The sequence below is a fragment of the Alexandromys fortis genome, unplaced genomic scaffold, assembly GCF_014885135.2.
Source record: "Alexandromys fortis isolate MF-2015 unplaced genomic scaffold, M_Fortis_MF-2015_v1.1 scaffold_72, whole genome shotgun sequence".
Taxonomy (NCBI): Eukaryota; Metazoa; Chordata; class Mammalia; order Rodentia; family Cricetidae; genus Alexandromys; species Alexandromys fortis.
Window position 1 is genome coordinate 7,873,419 of NW_026067969.1, and position 20,429 is coordinate 7,893,847.

Sequence of the window (20,429 nt, forward strand, 5' to 3'; positions counted from 1 at the left end):
CCGTGCAAGGCTGTAGGATGTGGGGGTTTTCCTGTGGCTACTTGTGTTATGACTTGGCAAAGCCCTGTGTCTGTGTGTGTGCACGGGCACACACGCACGTATCCTCATTCTTGCATGGCAAGCACATCAGCAACCGTCTCTCTATAGCTCCTTAATGGAGAATTTAGGGGTAGTGTATGTGCTGTGACCAGCTGCCACCTTGGGTGCCTGGACCCCAACCAGGTGGGAGCCAGTGTCCGTGGAGGACCCAGGGGGCACTGAGGATGACGTAAAGCCACAGGAAACAAGCACTGCAACTTCTAGAAATTTCCTCTGCAGGCCTGGGAGTTCCACTGCAGCCCCCAATAAGTCACCCCACTGGGACCCTACTGCGTTTCCTTTGTGGCCTCATGGCTGATTCTACAATGAGTTTCTGGCTCTTCTGGGAGAGCAGCCAGAGCAGAGGCTGCACGGAGGAGCAGCTGTCACAGCGGTGGGCAGGCAAGGGGCCATGAGCACCTGCTTCCTGGAAGTTCTCGGCGGTGGGCTTGCTCCTTCCAGACACTTGGCCCCAGGCCTGGGGTCCTGGAGGGAACCCTGCCCCTGCTTGTCTGGGTCTGGCATCTCCATCTCTCAGCCTCGCCTGGACTTCTGAATTTAATTTGCCACCAGCTGAAGCAGGGAGAGGGCTGTCACTGAGCCATCAGATGTCACTTGTGAGCCACTTGACTCCTGCACATTCCGGTCCCCAAACTCAGGCAGCCATACCCGAGTCATGCAGCTGCATTTTGCAGCAAAGATGGTTTCCTAAGGTCCTTGGTTCGGGCCTGTGTGGTCTTATTGAGCTTCTCTTTTGATGGACACACATATGTGCGCAGGCGCGCGCACGCGCGCACACACACACACACACACACACACAGAGCCACAAAACCCATGGATCTTTGTGCGCAATACTTAGGAGCTGATTCCACAATCACAAACAAAACTCTGACATAAACACCACCCATGAGCCATCCGGGTAGAGATCGCCAGAGGAACCCATGATGCAACTTCCTGCATTGGAGCAGCAATGTAAAGAACCCAGAGCAGCCACGCCTGAAACCCTGGTGGGTGAAGGGTCTTTCCTGCCCCTCAAAGCACTACAGAGAAGCCATGCCCACTCTGGGGAGCCAGTCCGCAGGTGAAGAAAGCCCCTATTCAAAGCCTGCTTTTCTGTGGACTGCACATAACTAAATGCTCAAACTTCTAGGAAGCGTTATAGGGAGAATGGTGTTTTTTGCCTGAGGACCCTGGGTGTGTGCTGCAAGCTAAGGGCTTTCTTAATAACCAACAATTATTTGGCACCAAATGTATGCCCATAGTCATCTGCAGTGGTCAGTGAATCTTGGCTACCCCTTCTAAGATATGAGGTCTGCCAGTTCTTGCACGCGTGCGCGCACACACCCACACTCCCTGCTTCCTTGTCCATAAGATGGGGAGGCCCCAGGGACCATCATGGTGAGTTCATCAAAGCCCAACTCATTCATCCACACTAGCCAGCAGGCAGTGCTCAGGAACCCCTTTCCACAAGGTCTGGGTTTCAGCCAAGTCCACGCAAATGGCTGGAGTCACCATCAGGACACAGAGTCACTCCAGCAACCTTGGGTCCCCAACCTTCCATACAGATGCTCCAGTGAGGAAACAGCGTCCTCCTGGTATACCTGACCCACTTGACTCTTGTCAGCCAGTGAGGGACAGGTGCGCAGCTGTGTGCCTGACCTTGTGTGTGTGAGATTTGCGAATGACTCACGGGTGACTCAAATAAGGACTTGATCTAAACGCCTGCCACCTTTGATATGCAGTTCTATTTAACCCAAAAGAAAAAAATCTAAGTTTAAAGACTAGGTATGGTGGCACACACCTTTAATCCCAGCACTCGGGAGGCAGAGACAGGCGGCCTGTTCTCCGTAAATTCAAGGCCAACCTGGTCTACAAAGTGAGTTCCAGGACAGCCAGAGCTAAACTGTGAAAACCTGTCTCAAAAAAAAAAGAAAGAAGGAAAGAAAAGAAAAGAAAAGAAAAGAAAGGGAAGGAAGGAAGGAAGGAAGGAAGAGAAAAGAAAAGAAAAGAAATCCTGTGGCTAGGGAGAGGGCTCGGTCAGCTGCACAAGCAGAGGGACCAGAGGTTGATCCCCAGAACCCGGGTAAAAGCCAGACATAATGGTAAAGCCTGTGACCCCGACATTGGGGTCACTTGAGGTTTCTGGGCAACCAATCTAACCTGGAACTTGAGTTTCAGGTTCACAAAGAGACTGTCTCTGTCTCAAAAAATAAGGTAGAGAGTCCTAGAAAACATTAACCTCTGGTCTCCAAACAGAAACATGTGCACACACAAAGAGAAAGAGAGAAACAGGAACAAAAAAACCCAGAGCAATCCCCAAGTCTACTCCTGCCCTGGGACACCTGTCAGAAATAGTTCTGCAGTCTAAGAGCCAGTTCCAATGGAGACTGGGCCATGAGACAGAGCAGGTGTACAGAGTGACAGGCCAGAGCTCGTGTCTCTCAGCACGGGAACCACAGCCACACAGAACCTTCCCAAACATGCTCGCCCTGGCTGGCCACAGTGAGCCTGAGACCCCCACGTAATCACCACCAGAGCCGGGGGTGCTTTAAAATTAATTTTATTTCTCTTTATATCTTTTATTTTAAACTTTAAAAAAAGGTTCATTTGACATTGTCTTCAAGAGTCTCGCGCCTGCTGGTAAGTGCACGCATGGGCTGTGTTCACAGTATATCTCCATGACCAAGGACAGTTGGTGCTTATTGCTGGAAAAAGTGAGTGTCCACGCCTGGGGAGGCATGGGTGTGAGGGACAGCGGTAGAGGGCTCAGGACCCCAGAAAGCCTGGGGTCTGTCAACAACATGAGGAAACCAGCCCAAGAGAAGCTGGGTGTTCTCGGCCAGACCCACAGAGCCTCTCTGGAGTCTCCTCAGCCCTGTCTTGGGTCAGGCAGGAGGGTAGAGAGGAAGGAGAGTCAGAGAAGCCAGCTGGGCAAAGCCAGGCATGCAGGGGGAGGGATCTCAAGAAACGTGGTTTTGGGAGTCCCCATGTCCAGGAAGACACCCTTAGTAACCCCCCAGCTCAGGACAAGGGCTCGCCTCCACCCTCACCAGGGCCCATCTTCTTTCTTCAGTCCTGAAAGCAGAAGGAGCCTTTCTAGCCAACGGCCAGTCCTATCCTAGAGCAGGGTGGGGACCCCATGCTCTACCGGCTAAGGCGACAGCCTCCACACATGCAAAGGGAAGGTCCCAGGGGAGGTGCTCACTGGACTCCAGGTGAGTGCAGCCCCCAGCTCTAGTGGCCTGAGAATGACGGGACATTAAGCACCCCTAGAGGAAATACGTCACATGTGTAGGAACAGAGCTGGGTCTAGCCGTGCCCTCCCACGCTGTCACCAGGACCCCTCACCAGTGGCTCAGCAGCAGCAGAACCATTGTTTTCCATGTGTGACGGTTTTCTGTGCTTATTACTGGCTGGAATCCAGTGATGCAGCTGTTGGCACGCTTAAAGGAATGTCCCTCAAGCGGCTCAAAGCAGACATTTCTAGACACCTTGGCATCACTCAAGGCCAAGTTCTAGGACTCCAGAAGGAAGACCCCAGGACGGGCCGATGTGTCAAACCAGTTTCACAGTGACCTGACATTGCCCAAGCGTGGGACTCTCCAGCCCTGGGCCGGGGCTTCCTTCTTCAGACAAGAAACAGGGAGTCAGCCGACTGCTCCCCAGACCTCCCCACCCCAGGAGCACCTATGATGGGGAGAGGAGGGGGCCCAAGCACCCTCCAGCTGGTGCTTAGAGCTTATCTACAGCCCACCCCCAGAGAGTCTGGGAGCTGCTTCCCCTGAGAATGAGCCAGAAGCCGCGTCATTGGCTTCTTTACAGTGTGCTAGCGAATGGGCAGCCTGAGGTGAGGATGGGCAGCCTGGGACACCGGGACCCTGGATTCAAGTGTGGCAATGCAGGTCAGGAGGGAAGGATACACCTTCTTTCCCTTAGAACAGCTCAGACTTATCAGGATTCGGGGACAATGCCCCCACCCCAGCCCACCCTGCCAGGCATTTGGGACCAAGGTAAATGGAAGGGGCGGGTTCTAGAGTTAGCAAAGGTGAAAGTTTCCTAACCCTGACCTAACACTTTGGGACCTGTCCCTTCCTTCTCCCAGAATATCCCACCAGGCGAGTTAAGGCTACTGAGGAGAGAGCAGGGGTCAAGGATCTGTGCCCAGCTGGCACCCCTGGCAGATACTAGGGAGAGGTTCTACTGGGGCAGAGTAGGGGCTCCAGGCAGAGTCTGTAATAAAACAGCTGGCTTTAGACCTGAACCCCCACTCTTGTCCCTCACCCAGACGCCCAGGAAGAGTGGGCTCAGGTGCGCCTTCCTCTAGGCCTGCCTCTCTTTCCAACTCTGGCAGAAGAAGGCAGGCCCTGAAGGGAAGAGACCCGGGACCTTTCCTTTCCTCTTCTTTAAATTCAGCTTAAGGCAAAAGTTTGGCAAAGCAAGTCTACATAAGGCCGCATGGCAGAAGACAGACAGAGGGGAGGCGGGAGGGGCAGGCTGGGTCGCCTCACCGTCAGCCTCCTCCCCTGCCCCTGAATCCCATAGAGAGAGAGAGAGAGAGAGAGAGAGAGAGAGAGAGAGAGAGAGAGAGAGAGAGAGAGAGAGAGAGACAGAAAGAACAAAAAGCAGTGTTTCAGAAAGTCGGCTGCAATGAACTGATTGGGAGGGGAGGAGAGAAGATCAGAGGTGATGGGGGGGGGGACACCTGTGTGTCCTGCAGGGAAGCAGGTGGGAGAGCCAGGAGGCCAGCGGGGATTAGCACAGTGAGATCCGCCCCTGGAGAAGGTAGAATGGTTGTATTTTTCTGAATGACCAGAGAGGGCATCTGGGTTTCCTTCTGAGTAGTAATATTGTTCCGTGAGTCTCACCTCGCAGCGGCCTGGCTGTTACCGGTGCTTGGGTGGGATCACCACCAGCGGCTGCCCGTACTTGGGCCGCCACATGAGGACCTGAGCGTCGTTGGCATTGGGCTTGACCAGGGCGCTGGGCGGGATGGGCTCATTCTTGCTCAGGATTTTCGGCTGGTCCTGGGCGATGGGCTCCCGCAGCCGGGCGCGCTGGCCCAGGGGCCGGTTGGGATTCACCTCGATGCTCAGCTGCATACGCCAGTGGAGCGTCTGGAGGATGATCATGTCATTGGTCGAGGTGTTGGTGGCCACCAGCCACGTGGTGAAGCTCTGGTCCCGGTAGATGTTGGTCAGTTTGGCCACGTTGCTCTCGCTGACGGGCACGGCCCACGTGACGCTGGGGTAAAAGTTATCGTTCATGCTGATGATGAACTTGGAGTCTCTCTTGGTGGGGCCCACGATTGTGCAGGTCTCGGTGGTATTGCCATACCACGGGTAGTTCACTCCATCCGAGTCACTGATGGCTTCAATTTTGCCCTCCTGGAGATCAGGGAGCTCCCAGCTAGACCTGGGGGGTGGAGGAAAGAAGGCCGGGTTATGTTCTCAGTACTGGGTAAGGCTTTTCTGCATTCTCATGGTGGGACAGGGACTGTCCTGGACCCTGGGGACAGAAGGTGCTCAGCAGACCCACCCCCTTTGCTCATGGGGCTGGTGTGGGGCAGAGCAGACAATAAACGGGACATCCAGTATCAGGTAATGTGAGTCCAGTCCCAGGCGGCTTTAATACCTCAACACTGGACTGCAGAGGGGGCTCGTTGCTCATATACTACCCTAACAGAGCTGCCAAGTCAGCAGCTCACAAACACCTGTAACTCCAACTCCAGGAGATCTGCTGCCCCTTTCTGGTCTCTGTGGGCACTTGGACCCATGTACACACACACGCGCGCGCGTTAAAAGCAAAATATTTTGGGGGGACGGGAGAGATGGTTCAGTGTTTAAGAGCATTGGCTGCAGCCGGGGAGTGGTGGTGCACACCTGTAATCCCGGCACCTGGGAGGCAGAGACTGTGAGTTCAAGTACAGCCTGGTCTAAAAAGCAAATTCCAAGACAGCCACGACTGTTTCGGAGAAACCCTGTCTCAAAAAACCAAAACCAAGCCAAAACAAAAAAGCCCTGGTGGCTCTTCCAGAGATCCCGAGAGTTCAATTCCCAGCACCTACGTGGTGGCTCACAATCGTCTGCAAGAGCTGTAGTCCCCGAGATCCAATGCCCTCTTCTGGCATGCAGATGTACATGCAGACAAAACACCCATATACATAAAATACATAAATAAAAAATTGAAAATATGTATATATGATATTTTTAAAGACCCAGACTGTTCGTACAGTACCATCCCAAACCAGACTATCCCTTCATGAGAGACAAGATTCTTAAACTAGTACTAGATGCCAGCTGGGATCTGGAAAAACCCTATTTGTCTCTTCACCGGGACTTGTGATTTTGAGTCTCTAATATGGACAAACACTGGCAAAAATGGGTCTTCCCAGACATCAGCAAGATAAACACACGAAGCCACACAGTTCTATGATCTTAGGGTGGTGGCTATGGCCTCTTAGAGGCTAGGGGCTCTCCTGAACTACACAGCACTTGAATACAGACCAGGATGAGACTACAGCTCAGTAGACCTTCCTCCTGCCACATGTGTCCCCACTGACTTGTGAGTTACTCTTCTGCAACTGTGGGAACCAATAGGAGGCTCCAGAGTCCAATGGCTATGGGGTCAGCTGACCTGGGGATGACTCCTGGCCCCTCCACTGGCTACCATGTGACCTTAGGCAAATGCCTGCCGTCTCTGGGCGTCTGTGTCCTCTCCCTCCAACACACCACTTCCTTCCGTTCCACACCCAGCAGGAACCACAGCAGGCAAGGCTGCAATGCCCCTACTCTCATTCTACCTGACTCTTCACTCTCTTATCCTGGAAGACTGGCTTCCATGTGGCAGCCACTGAACCAAAGCAAGCCTGGCCAAACCTCTTCTAAAAGGCCTCTTTCCTTCCTGGCCTCAGAGACTTTACCTCCAGAGATCCAGCCAAAGAGCCTGCTGCTACCGCCAGGCCTGAAGACCCTGTATCCCTGGGGAGTGGTGTGTCCCTCCTACCACGTGCTCAGTCTGACACACTTTACCTGCTGGGGTTGTGGTGGGTGTCTAGCTTGAACATGGGAATCCCATATACAGACTAAGTCTTGGCTACCTCAGTGGCATGGGAAGCCAGGCAAGGTCCTCCCCATCCTGGTACCTCAGATCTAGCATACCTGGGCTAGGCGGACTGCAAGAGCTGCACAGCAACTTGTCAGCCCAAGGCACATGCACAGCAAAAGCCTGCAGCAGACACTGCCAGGACTGGTGTGGACACTCAGATAGGAAAGGACCCGCCAGCCCAGCTGGGTTACCCCAGAGTTCCCAAGCTCCTAGGGACACAGTGGCTACTGGAGAACTCATGCCAGGCTTCAGGGTCCCTCAGACTGTCATCAGACCCAAGGGCCATCACCTAGGAGAGCTCTAGGTGGAGACAGGGAACAAGGTAACACCTGCTCACACGTGGCCACGGAGGGCGCTCTACTGTTCATGAGCCCAACTGCGTCACCGGACTTCCAGTGAGGCCTGGAGACACAGCACCAAGGCTCACACCCGCTGCCCCCACCCTTTTCTGCAAACCTCCTCATCCCACTGCTGGCCGGGAGCCCCACTCCTGTTAGAAGTGCATTCCTAGTCAGGCACCTGCCTGTGACCCTAGCCCTTGGGAGAGGGAAGCAGAAAGAGGAAAGCTTCAAAGTCATCCTCAGCTACACAGCAAGTTCAAGGCTAGCCTGAGCTACCTAAGGCTTCTCTCAGAAACAGCAAGACTGCCTTTCTGTCTGCGGCTCGTGCCAAAGGGAGAAAGCTGCCAAGTTTCCATAGTGGCTGAATGGGTATAGAAAACACAGTTCCTATGTACAACAAAAAAGTCTTGAAAGGAAAGAAAATTCTGATTCACATTACAACACAGGGGAGCCCAGGGACAGTATGCTAACTGAAAGAAGCCATCACAAACGGGGAATTATGTCAGGACAGCACTTACACGTGGTGCCCAGAGCACCTGAATCCTGAGACAGAAAGTGGAGCCGGGGCTGCCAGGGGCAGGAAGTAAGGATGCTGATTAACGGGGCAACAAGTTTTGGTTAGCAACAAGGAAGAGCTCCAGAAATGGATGGCGGGATGTTGGTGAGTGGTCCTACTGCCCCTCAACTGTGCACCCCAATCATGCCGCCTCAGTCTCTCTGCTGGGAGGTCACCAGAACTGGAGCCACTACAAGAGGATGGGCAGGGACAGAATTTTTATTATTTTTTTTCTTGGTGCATGTTTACGTAGTGTGTGTGTGTGTGCATTTGTGTGTGGGAGCACGTGTGTGCAGGTGTGTGCTGGTGCGTGTGCACTCAGGCCTGGGAGAGCCCAGGGTTGACACTGGTCTCTTCCTCCATCTCCTTCTGCCTGATGTAATGAGCCAGGGTCTCTCCATGTTAGTCTGGCTGGCCAGCTTACTCTGGGAATTCCCATCTCTGTCTCCTGGAGGCTGGAATTACAAGCAGGTCACCATACCCTGCCAGCTTTTACCTACACTCTAGGGATCTAAAAGCTGGTCCCCACACCTGCGTGCAAGCACTTCACAAGTTGGAGCCACCTCCTCGGCCCCAGGCTCTGCTAAATTTTCTGTTCCTATCACTGCTAAGTTCAGTCATGTGTGACAGGCTAGGCCTTGAGCATAGCCAGACACAACAAACCTGTCTCTCCACCCCCAGCAATCCCTCAGGCCCAGGTCCACATGCACTTCAGCATGGGGTTGCTGATTCCCCAGAAGGATTCAGACCAGAGAGAGCCCCGGCCCTGCCCTGAAACTCTCAAGAGCTGCCTGCCTCTGTCTAACGACCCTGGGTTCCAGGCCCTGCATTCTGTCTCCCTGGAAGTCTTTTTAGTGCCCTGTCTGTTTGATTTGCCGTACTGGGAAGGAAACCCAGGGCCCCAGAAAAGCTAAACAGTCCTCTAACCATTCAGCCACACACCCTGAGCCTGGAAAAATGCTATTGTTCCTTTCGGTGTGTGGGTTTTGTTGGGGAGGGGCTTACAAGATCTCAGTCTATCCCAGTCTCCTCGGGCTGGCCTTAAACTTGAGGGTGATCGTCTTGCCTCAGCCTCCACCATGAGCTACCACGACCTTTTGAAAGGTGTTCGAGAACAAGGGCCAGTCACATGGCCCATCAGCGAAAGCTGAGGGGCATCCCTGAGACCCACACGGAAAAAGGAGAGAAGCAATTTCTGCAAGTCGCCCTCTGACCACCACAAGCTCACAGCAGCACCCCCATCCCTCCAAATACATATACAAATGTACAAGGAAGAGAACAAGCTTGGGAGAAACCACTGCCCCGTTGAGCTTCCATATTACGACAGATGCACACACGCACACACGAGAGTGGTGGGGGATGGCTTCACATTAGTGTGGGTGGCCTTGCTCTTGACCCCACCATGAAATCCTAAGCGCTGGTCCAGTCACAGACAGGTGACAGCCTTCATGAGCTGGCAGCCAGCAGAGTCTCATGAGAGACGTTACTCAGATAGAGAGATGCAAGGCAGAGCCAACTGCATTGAGGGGAGTCGCTGGGGGAGATGGGAAGAGCCAGGGACCAACCAGGGACATAGTGTGAGGGGCACAGCAGCCTGGAATGGAAACTGAGGCAGACATTAGCTCTCTGACAGTTGCAAGCGCTCTGCTGCTCATCAGCGGCCCACGGCTAAGTGCATGCATGCCCATGCCAGGCTTCCTCCGTGAGCCCACGTGCTAATCCACACCTGCCACAACTGTGGTCAGAAACCTGGGGAGATGCTCAAAAGGAGGCCTTGGCAAAGGTAGGTGCGGCTCTTGGCTCGGACCTGGCTTCCCTCATCTGACCTGAAGCCTTTCTAGACCTCACTTCTATTTTCATATTATACACACATTTTTGTTGTTGTTTTAGAAACAGGGTTTCTCTGGATAGCCTGATCTGTCCTGGAGCTCACTGTGCAGACCAGGCTGGCCTCAAACCCACAGAGATCCGCCTGCCTCTGCCTCCCGAGTGCTGGGGTTAAAGGTGTGCGCCACCACCGCTCGTCAACACCCAGCTTTCCTGATTTGTGTAGGATGATACACTAAGGCCTGAAGTCCCACCACTCAGGGAGGGGAGGCAAAGGGGACCAGGAGTTCAGGTCAGGAAGCTGGGGGATTAAACTAATGAGAACCCCTCACAAACAAAACAAAAGCCACCCAGAACTTGAGCCCTCGTGCAGAATGAGAAGACAAGGGTCGTTCCAAAATTAAGAACTTTGACATGGTGACAGCAACCGTGGAACATACTCGCGCCCTTCTCAGCCAGGGCTGGTGCAGAGGCACCTGCTGCCCAGGCCACCTGCCATGCTCTGTCCTTGTCCTCTCGGGTGTGGGGAGCCAAAGAATAGCAGGCAAGTCCAGACTTGAACCTGGAGCTCAAATGCTTCCAGAGCCCCTAGCGTGTCTGAGATGGTGTCCCCAGATCCTCCCACCATCCTAATCCTGCTGTAGACGGCAAGGTCACCAACTCAACAAATATCTGCAGAGGTCTGCCTGGGCGCCAGCAAAGGGCCTCAGCACCATCCTGACTCCAGCCCCTGGCAGAGACCCCGCTTTCCTGCCTGGTCTCCAAGATGCCTCTGGTTCTTTAAAAACACCAGTCTGGTCACATTGCTCTGGCTCTGCTAAGCCTGTCCCTGCTCTCTACTGACATAAACCTAGATGCAGTGGGCGGGCCAGAAGCCCCAGGCAGTCACATGCACACAGGCCCTGCCCTTCCCATCCCAGGCTGTGGGCTGGGGCTCTCTTTAGGTCCTCCTGCTCCTGTCCTGGTGGTGGGGGGGGGGACCATCTGCTAAGCTCTAGCCATATCCCCAGGCAAACCACTCTGACCCCTTACACAAGCCAGGTGCCCATGGCCCATGTCCAGTACCACTGGGACGCTGTAACTGTCTCCTGGCACATGCCCCAGGGCAATCAAACAGCAGTGTGACCATTTGAGGGCAGTCTTTTTCCCAGATGAACCACAAAGGCCAAGAGGACAGAGCCACACCTGCCTTGAACCTTACCACATATCCAGGACTCATCAGAGTACCAGGCCTGAACTTGGGCCCCAGAAAGCTTGTAGCCTGGCTTCCTGACAATCAACAGCATGCTGGGTCACATAAGAAGTATTAAGCACCCAGAGTTGCCCGGGTCTCTGATCACCTTGCCAAGCTGTAGGTGGAACAGACACTATTAGGATCCATGGTCACCAAAGCAATGAGGGTGAAAGTCAGCATCACCTACATAGGCTAAGAGCTACCCCTCACACATACATGTACACACAGACACATGAAATGTAGATATGTGTGCATGCAGATTCACAAGTCTACATGACACAGATACATGCCTACAGACACATATAAGCACATACATACTCATACAAATGCATATGCACATAGACATGCACACATTCATGCATGTGTGTGCTTACAAATATACATGTGCACACACACAGAGGTTTTAGGCAGCATTACGAATTGTAGCAGCATGTATAAGAATGATTGGGTTGATCTCTGTGAGTTCGAGACCAGCCTGGTCTACAGAGCTAGTTCCAGGACAGGCTCCAAAGCCACAGAGAAACCCTGTCTCGAAAAACCAAAAAAAAAAAAAAAAAAAAGAGTGATTGGGTTGTAGGCTTTTTCCTCAGCATGGGAAGCAGATACAGCTCCCACAGGCCCTCATTTCTCTCTTGTTCATTCTCAGGGTCCTGGGCTTGCTGACCAAAAATCCTCAATCCTGGGTTCTACATCCAGCAGAAAGAGGTAACCTGTAGCGGGGCCAAGTTTTCAAGCAGCATATGTTTCTGTCCACTTTATCTCTATTCATTCACTTTCAAAAAATGAAACTGGGACCAGGCATGGTAGCTTGCACCTTTAATCTCCATATTCAAAAGGCAGAGGCAGTAAGATCTCTCTGAGCTAGAGGCCAGTTAGGTCTACATACAAAATTCCAGGCCAGCCAGGGCTACACTGGGAGATGCTATCGCAAAAAGTAAATAATTTTTTTTAAAGCAAATGAATCAGTCATTTGCAAGAAGCACTTCTGCATGGGCAGACCGGCCACACGCAGACCCGAAGCTGGGTCTAGATAGGTTTCCTCCCTCCTATGCGTTACCTATCTTGCTTTAATATGAGATTTGGGGGCCGGTAAAATGACTCGGTGGGTAAAGGCACTGGTCACTCAAGTCTGATGACCTCAGTTCAATACCCAGAACCCACCGAGAGCAAACTCACTCCCTAAAATTGTGCCAACCTCTATACATGTGGTGGCATGCACACACACACACACACACACACACACACACACACACACACTAATAATAGGCTTTATTTTTTTGTTAATTTAAGATGAAATTTAGTTTTGAACCTAATGATATCGCCCACACCTCACCACCTCCCTCATGATACATGGCACTTTAAGAACATCTCTAAGGAATAGACAGGCTCTGGGCTGGATTCACCCAGCACTTAATGCTGCTCTGCCCTGCCCTGGTCCTACACTCAACTAGATAACTTGGAAAGTCAGGAGTAAGCTCCCCGGACAATAACTGAACAGATTCGCCAACAGCGCTCAGTCTGGAAAGTTGTGTGTTACAGAAAGAGAGGCCTGGGAGAGTTCCTTCTACACAGGGCGGGGATGCCCCTGGACTGGGCCCTCCGTGGCCCATCCCCGGGTCCTGCCTTCACAGCATCCAGCACCTGCCCACGGCTCAAGCAAGGGATGTGTGCTGCCTCTTCCCACAGCCCCACTTCTGGTGCCTTCCCCCTCCAGACTCAGGGCCCAGCCCTGACCTAACCTGAGGAGGAAGGACCCAAAAGTGCCTGATAAACTTTAGCTCCAAGGCCAAATATTGTGGTTAGAACTGCCCAGCACTGGCCTTTGCCAGAGCATCCGATAAACTATTCTTGCTTTAAAATTTTTTTATTATTTTCTAGTAATGTGTTCTTTGAAAAAGCAAGCCATTAAGAAATAAATAAAGCAAAAACTGAAGCCATTTCTCCTCCACCCCTTCTCCTGGACGGTACTCATGACGGCGCACTTCGGTAAACATCCTTCTAGACATTTCTGCGTGTTCACACAGGATGTGCCCGGTTTACCATCTTCCCCACCACGAACCATCCTGATCCCGTTCTTGCCCGCTCTGTAGGGTTTTGTGGTGTTGGGGATGGAAGCCAAGGCCTCTCACACAAGGCAAGATCTCTGCCACTGAGCAGGACCCTAGGCTCATCTTCCAGCTTTATTTTAATGCGACAATGTTTCCATGGAAACCCGGTTGTTTGTAACAGCAGTACTCTGCACAGTGGACAGATCTTAATTCTCTCTCCCGACTGCAAGATGCCTGGGGTATTTTATTTGCGGCTCCCTGCTGCCATAGTCCCAGGGCAAGATCTTCACAGAGTAGCATGCAGCCCTGACTCACTTCTCCACATGTATGTACTTTCCTCCTGCTCACTAGGCTGGTCACCTATGGCGTCTTTAGAAGTCAGGCCCAGACTAGGGTAAAGTGTTCTGTAAGCCAGACCCTGAAAGCAGAAGCCCTGGACGAAAGGTGCAGCTAGCGACAGCCAGGCTCAGCAGACAGCAGCTAGTGGCTGCCTAGACTGGAGTTTTCTCTCTCCACTCTGCTGATCTACGATGTGGGCTCCCAGCATTTCCTTCACATTGCCCTGAATTTCCTGGCTACTGGCGTCCATCCGTGCGTCCCCAGAACAGGCCACTTGCTTCCCACTCTCAGAAGGCAGATTCAGGCTGGAGCCATCACTTGGTCACAGCTAGCCCAGGGGGAGTTCTCCCAGGCTGGGCCACCCCCACCACTTCCCTCCCACCCTGAAGCTCGGAAGCAAGGACTTCCCTCTCCCACTCACCCCGCCCTGGCCTCCGCCATTGCCCAGCAGATGGGGGAAGCCGCCTTCCGCCCCAAGACAGGAAGCTTAGTCTTCAATTGTTCTGTGAGGCACTCAGGCCCTGGCTCTGGGAAGAGGCCACATGGCCAGCCAGGACATTCCTCCTGGGGCCATCCCCCAGATCTCAGGTGCTGAGCAAACACCCTTGGGCAAGTGGCTTTGTAGTCTGAGTTCTCATCCTCAAATTAGGGCCTCTGAGGTCCTGGGGTGCACCCCAGAGATAGCAGGGTAGAAGAAAGGACAAGCTCCAATGTTACCCCTAGTCTCTCCGAGCCCTGTAAGAGATGTGCCTGGCAGCACACGTATGGGTCAGAAGAGCTCACAAGGCCTCAGGAGCCAAGGCTGCCCTGCTGTGGAAAGGGACCCGGGGAGGTAGGAGAGCAACGGCACCACATTTGGGTCCTGGTTTAGCTCTAGGTCACACAGTATAGAACAATAATCCAGTAATCAGGATTTGTAATCCCGATATCTAGGGAGACGGTGCAGGGAGAGCTCCGGGGTGCTGGCTCAGTGCCAAGCACCCAGCACCTTACTCATCCCACTGGGACAAGGAAGCAGGGAGGAACTAGCATTCCCATTTCAAAGGTGGGCACCTGCTCTCCCCCCAGCCCACATCAGCTCACCCTGAGCTACACCACTCCTGGCTTTGGCCTTGGCCTCACCGTGGGCCAGGTCCCTAGAGAATGCCAAAGAAGGGCAAAGCAGGGACAGCACGCACAGCGTCTCCCACACAGGCAAGAAACTCTGACTTGTCACTTAGAAGTCTACACCAGCTGACAGGTGGCAGTTGAGGAATTGCGGGGGACAGCTGAGGAGGCAGGTGTCTCCGACAGTTTGGAGGGGGGTTGACTTTGAAAGTACCGTGGGTTGGACACTTTCATGTGGGCATGAAAGAGCCGCCATCTTCCAGCATTCCCTTGCACAGCTGGGCTGTGACTGAGGTGGTGGCTCTCAGAATGGCAATGCTCCATCGCCAATAACTTCAAGTCCAAAATGCCATCCACCAAGTCGTACTCGCTCTGAGACTAACTGCAAGCAGGGATAATGCTGGGGGATATGACGGATTTCAGATAGGCAGTCAGAATTAATATTTCCAATACAAGCCCATTTGTAAAGAATACAAATCCTAATCCAGCCTGGGCCACCTGGCTGTGTCCTCCCAGAGCCTAGAGATCACTTTAGAGCCCCAGCTAGTATGGGTTCAGTCTAACAGTAATTCCACACCCCTTCCAGGGGACATGGGATCCTGTTTGGAGATATCTGTCATTGTTACAAGTTGGGGTGAGTAGTATACTCAAAGAGGGGGAGCCAAGCGTCCTCTGTAATGCCCGCCCCCAGTTGTCAACGAGAAGTATCTGACCAGGGCACAGGCACCAGTAGAGACAATCACCCAATCACTTGGGGTTTAAGAGCTCAGAGACCGCAGTTAATACAGTCGGGCGCTGTTTTGTTTTGTGTTTGGAAACAAGGTCTCGTGATGCAGCCCTGAATGTCCTGTAACTCACAATGTAGACCAGGCTGGCCTCCAGTTCAGAGAGATCTGCCTGCCTCTGCCTTCAGAGTGCTGGAATTAAAAGGTATGTGCCAGTGTGTCCAGCCTGGAAGGTTCTTTTAGTAACCCCGTCTAAAGGTTTCTGCTTACAGTCTGGAGCTATGCAGAGCCAAGTCCAGAGTTCCTGCAAAGCAGCCCTTGGTGTCAATAGGACAGGATGGGGCAGCGCCACGTGCAGTGAGACCGCAAGAACAGAACAACTCAGCACGACCAAGCTTCACGCTGTTCTGCTGACCAGTCGTAAAGAGACAAGTGACTCCATCTACGGCATTTTCTCCAAAGCACGGTCACCTGCCCCTGTCCCCACACTGCAGCTGGCCCTGCCCCACCTGGGACTCAAAAGTCTGGTGATCTGGGAGAAAGAGCCGAGTCAGGCACTAATCAAGAGAGAGAGCAAAGAAAAAGGCCTCGGCCGCTTTAATCATCCCTGACTGAAGCTATTTTTACAATTTTGAAAGTTAAGAGTGTAGGGCCCAGGCTGGGGCATAAACTCATTACAAGGGGTAGCCAGCAGCATCTTTTCTAGCTCAGTGGCTTCAGCCACTAGGCCCGACTTCACGTATTTCTGTCTGGGAGACCTGAAACTGAAATCATATCGAGGCTGCCGGCCACCTGCTTGCAGGATTCTCATCAGCTTGGCCTAGTCTGACTGTGGGGGCAAAGGTTGTCTGAGTAACTCTCTCAATAAACCACGCAGAAGGAACTATGATCGGCCTGTTTGAGTCAACTGAGGCTCCCAGTGGCTACGGCACTTACTTGCCCAGGGTCACACCCTGAGAAGTGACCGCAGAGTTCATCTGACTAGGAACCCAGGACTGGCAACGGTGAAGCGCAGTCGCCCCAAGGCTCTTGACCCCCGGGGGCGGCTGAGGGGGCATCAGGGAAGCCATTAGGTTCACCCTGAGAAAAGCCTGTATGTCTCAGCAACTCTGATGATGCTTTGCAAAGCCAGGAAGAGGTGTGGGACTGGCTGGTGGCTGCTTGGGAAGAGCCTCCCTGAATACCCTTTGGAGTAGCTGTGGCTGCAACAGTCTTAAAAGGGGAAGGACTCTAAGGTCGACCTGTAGGGAGCCCAATGACCCATGTGTCCCAGTGGTCTTAGGCCAGCAGGGTGATGGCCCAGTTTCAAGACATATCCCCTCTTCCTGTTTCCTTTAGAGTTTAGGAGTCGCCGAATGGAGAAGGCACATTTGTTGGCCTGTGTCGGGCCACCCTCAGCCCTGGTGAACCAGGTTATCCTGGACATCCGTCAAACGTAAGCTCCCACTCTCCAGGAGACCCCTCTTCCCCAGGTGCACAGCTGAGAAGTGAGGCCACACAGAGTGGACACCAACGACCATGAGATAGTGTCCATGAGCCATCAGAGGTCAAGCCAGGGACTGTCTGCCCGGGAACCACTGGGTCCTAACAGCTTTCACGGCTGTTTCTGTGAGCAGGATTTCCACGTGGGGGACGGCCCTCTCTGGGGCCAGAGAACATGCAGAACATGACCCGGGGGCCTCAGGGTCCCTGTGGAGATCTAGGACATCTTAGGTGACCAAACCACAGAGATGAAGCCATGCTCTCCTCAAGTTGTTCCTACTTAGGGCCCCATTGGAGGAACACCGGATGCTAACCCTTAACCTCTACTGGGAGACAAAGCTGCACACTGCAGGGTAGATTTCTGAATTCTCTCTCTCTCTCTCTCTCTCTCTCTCTCTCTCACACACACACACACACACACACACTGCCACCAGCCACCGCCACCGACAATGGCAAAGCTGTCCTCTGCAGCTTTCTGTGGTTCCAATCCCCCCATCCCATGCACCAGACAAGTCCAGGCCCCGCCACAGTCTTCCACAAAGGTGTGGAAGCTTCAGAGGCCTCCACCACTCCTGCCCACCTCAGGGGTTCCTGGAGACCTGAGACTGGGTTAGGCTAGTGCCTTCTCTGGTCACCCCCGGTAGCCCTGGCACTTGCTTTACCAAAGAAGCACAGGTTCCTGTTTTCTCAGCATCGTGCCTGGAAGGACAGACCAACTCTGAGCATCAGGGACAATAGCACAGCAGATCTAACTGAGCAGAACCACAAGTCTAACTGAGCTAGGGCCCTAATCAACAAGTAAAGGCTCCAGAGAGTTGGAGAAGGCTTGGAGATAGTTCCACCTCTGCCTCAAGACCCCTGTGTTCCACAAACTCCTGCTCCAGCACCCCCCACTTTACCCTGCAGCTTCCCCCACCCCCAGTATGTCCCCCCAGTACTCACATGCCCTGCTCCCCATACTGGTTGTAAAACTCCATATGGCTGCATGCCTGAATCCAGCCAACGATCCAGGTCTCCTTCTTGGGGATGGGCGGCATGACCACCTGGGCTGAAGCCCGGAAATGGGGTGTCCGGTAGCGCAGTACCACGCTGGAGGACTCATCAATGCTGGTGGGGATGGGGTCGATGGAGGCTTTCACGTCAATCACCGTAATTCCTTCCCGGAAGACTCTGGCTTTGCCTCCGATGCTCTGAATACAGCCCATGGCACACAGGACCGCTCTAATCTCCAGGAAAGACCAGCAGTCCCAAAAATAACAGGGCATTGAAAGGATGGAGGTTGCAGGACCTAGCGTAGAGCGCGCGATCTAATCTCAAAGCTCAAAAGCGAGATCCATAGGATAGAGAACTTACTGAGTGGAGGGGGCTTGCATAGCACTATCAGACCTGATTATAAATACGGATTCTGCTGCATCTCAAGAGCCCTGGGCTCCCTCTTCTAACAGTGGGCAAAAGCCACCGATATTCTTTGAGTTTAAAAAAAGAAAAGTTTGCAGTTTAATGGATAAGCATGTTGTTCTAACATTCAGCCCTGCGTCCTCACACTTGGGGATGGTAGGTCAGACAGTCTCCCTGAAGTCTTCGGAGGAAGCAGACGAGCGCTGGCAGGCACATAAATAAGGAAGGCTCGGTCCCCGCGCGGTCGCGCCACCCTCGCTGCAGAACGCCGACTTCCTGCCCTTCTGCCTTCCGCACCCGCTCCCTGGGACACACGCGCCCTCCCGGCGGGGCCCAATCAATTGCAGTGTGAGCTCTCGTTCAATCGGCAGAGGTCTGGCGCCCTGCGTGGCCGGCACCCACGCGCGGTTCCAAAAGGCGCGCTCCGGGCTAGGCGCTCTCCGGGTACCCTCCGGCGCCCACTCGCGCGCTCCTTTGCCACTGTCGCTGTCGCCGCCGACCGCCGCGTGGGGCCCCGGGGCTGCGCTTGGGTGTCCGCCGCCGCCTGCTTCGCCGCGGCCGCTGAGGACCTGCAGAGAGGTGGAAGGGATAGGGCGTCAAAGTTGAGCCGAACTTTACTGCGGGGGACGCGAGGGCGCGGCGATGCGTGTGCGCCTGGCGCGGGCTGCGGAGCTGACGGCGCAGCTCTGGGCGGTCTCCCCGGAGGTGGCGCCCCCTCTCCGCCCGCCCCGTCAGTGGCCGCCGCACGACTGCGCGCACCAGCGAATAATCGCCTCCCGTGACATCTCCGCTGACACCCCTCTAGCCCGGGGGCGGGGTAAGGGGGTCGGTCAGACTGCCACCGCAGTGGGTCACTTGCACTTCCCGGCCCTCGTGCTGTGTTTTACCACCAAGCCACAAGCGTGGAACGCCCCTTCTCTCTTGGGTCTCTCGGTCCTCCGGGGTCGCAGTGCCATCCCCAGGCCGGTCCTTTCTGCCATGAGGCCCTTAGCCGGCTGAGGTGGCTCGACCCCAAGAGGGCGCGCTGTCCCCTGTTCCCCCCACCCCACCCCCGCACTCCTTGCCTCAGTTTCCCCTCGCCAGCCGCTAGCCGCAGCGGAGCACAGCGTCGGGGTGCGCGCCTCTGCCCGGGAACTTTGGCACTCACCTCCCCACCCAGGGGGCGTCGCGAACTCACCTGCCCCTAGGGCCGCTCCGGGTGCCTGGGTCACTGCCCTCCGGACGCCCCGACCCCTCCGCCCATACGTTCTCGGGGCGCCCCCCTCCCCTGGGTAGTCCACGGCTCTATTAGGGTCTGGGGATGGCGTGGGCGCCTCGGGTCTCCAAGCCCCTCCTGACTCCTGGGCTGCTGTGGGGATGGCCGGGGGCGGAGGGCTGAGGCTCGGGGCTCTCTTGCCCCCACCCCGAGCGCCTCCTTATTTTATGATCATTGTGAGCGTGCTGTCGCCGCTCTGCCCCGCCGCCGCGCTGCAGCCTCCTGGCGCGCCCAGCGCCGCCTCGCTCTGCTGCAGCATCAGAAAGGCAACCAGGTCAAACTTTGCAGAAACTCGGCCCCTGCGCCGGCCTGGCCCCCGCGTTCGCTCGCAGCCGAGCGACAGCGCGCACCGGCGCACGCAGGACCGCCGCTCGGTCGTGCGCCCCGCGGGATGCAGGTCCGCAGGCGGCGGCCGGCGGGCGGGCGCCGCCTCCTCCTCCGGCCCGCCCGGCTCTCCACCCTCGCTCCCGCACTCAGCGTGCCCTCCCCACTTGGTTGTCCTTCTCTCCCTCTTTTCCCCCCTCTCTGCAGCTGCTGGGGGAGTTGAGCCTCTTCTTGCATAAACGACATTTCCTTTTTTGCTAACCCTAGGAATTCTGGGTAGTGTAGTCCTCCGTCTCACGCCAGTCCTGGGTGGGGGGTGCTCCTACTGCCCTTTGACTTCGGCTGTCAGGGGGGTTTCCAGTTCAGAAGACCTAGGGCACTACCCTGGAAATCCTGTCTGCCTGCGTTGGCGGTTGGGTGGAGACTGTGGAAGCTTTGGGAGGCCCCAAGGTTTGGTGGGTGGGAGAATTTAGTTCCCCAGTGTTGGTCCTTTGCGTCTGTAGGATGGTCAGACTGTAGTTGTCCCCAAGTGTGTGAGAAGTTTTCATTCATCAGACACTCTGAGTGGGAAGTCTCTTTATGTACATCTCACAGAGAAGGGAAAAAATCCA

The 20,429-nt window shown here is 54.5% G+C and overlaps 1 protein-coding gene across 1 annotated transcript; it reads right to left on the reverse strand.

Moving 5' to 3' along the window:
• Positions 1-2,646: 2,646 nt before the first annotated feature.
• On the reverse strand, positions 2,647-19,548 carry Fam78a (family with sequence similarity 78 member A). Its single transcript, XM_050155405.1, has 3 exons — positions 19,417-19,548; positions 17,784-18,808; positions 2,647-5,490 (listed from the first exon to the last, which is right to left on the reverse strand). Exons 2-3 carry the CDS (start codon positions 18,104-18,106, stop codon positions 4,962-4,964), a joined length of 852 nt encoding a protein of 283 aa, XP_050011362.1. The 5' UTR covers positions 18,107-18,808; positions 19,417-19,548; the 3' UTR covers positions 2,647-4,961.
• Positions 19,549-20,429: the final 881 nt, after the last annotated feature.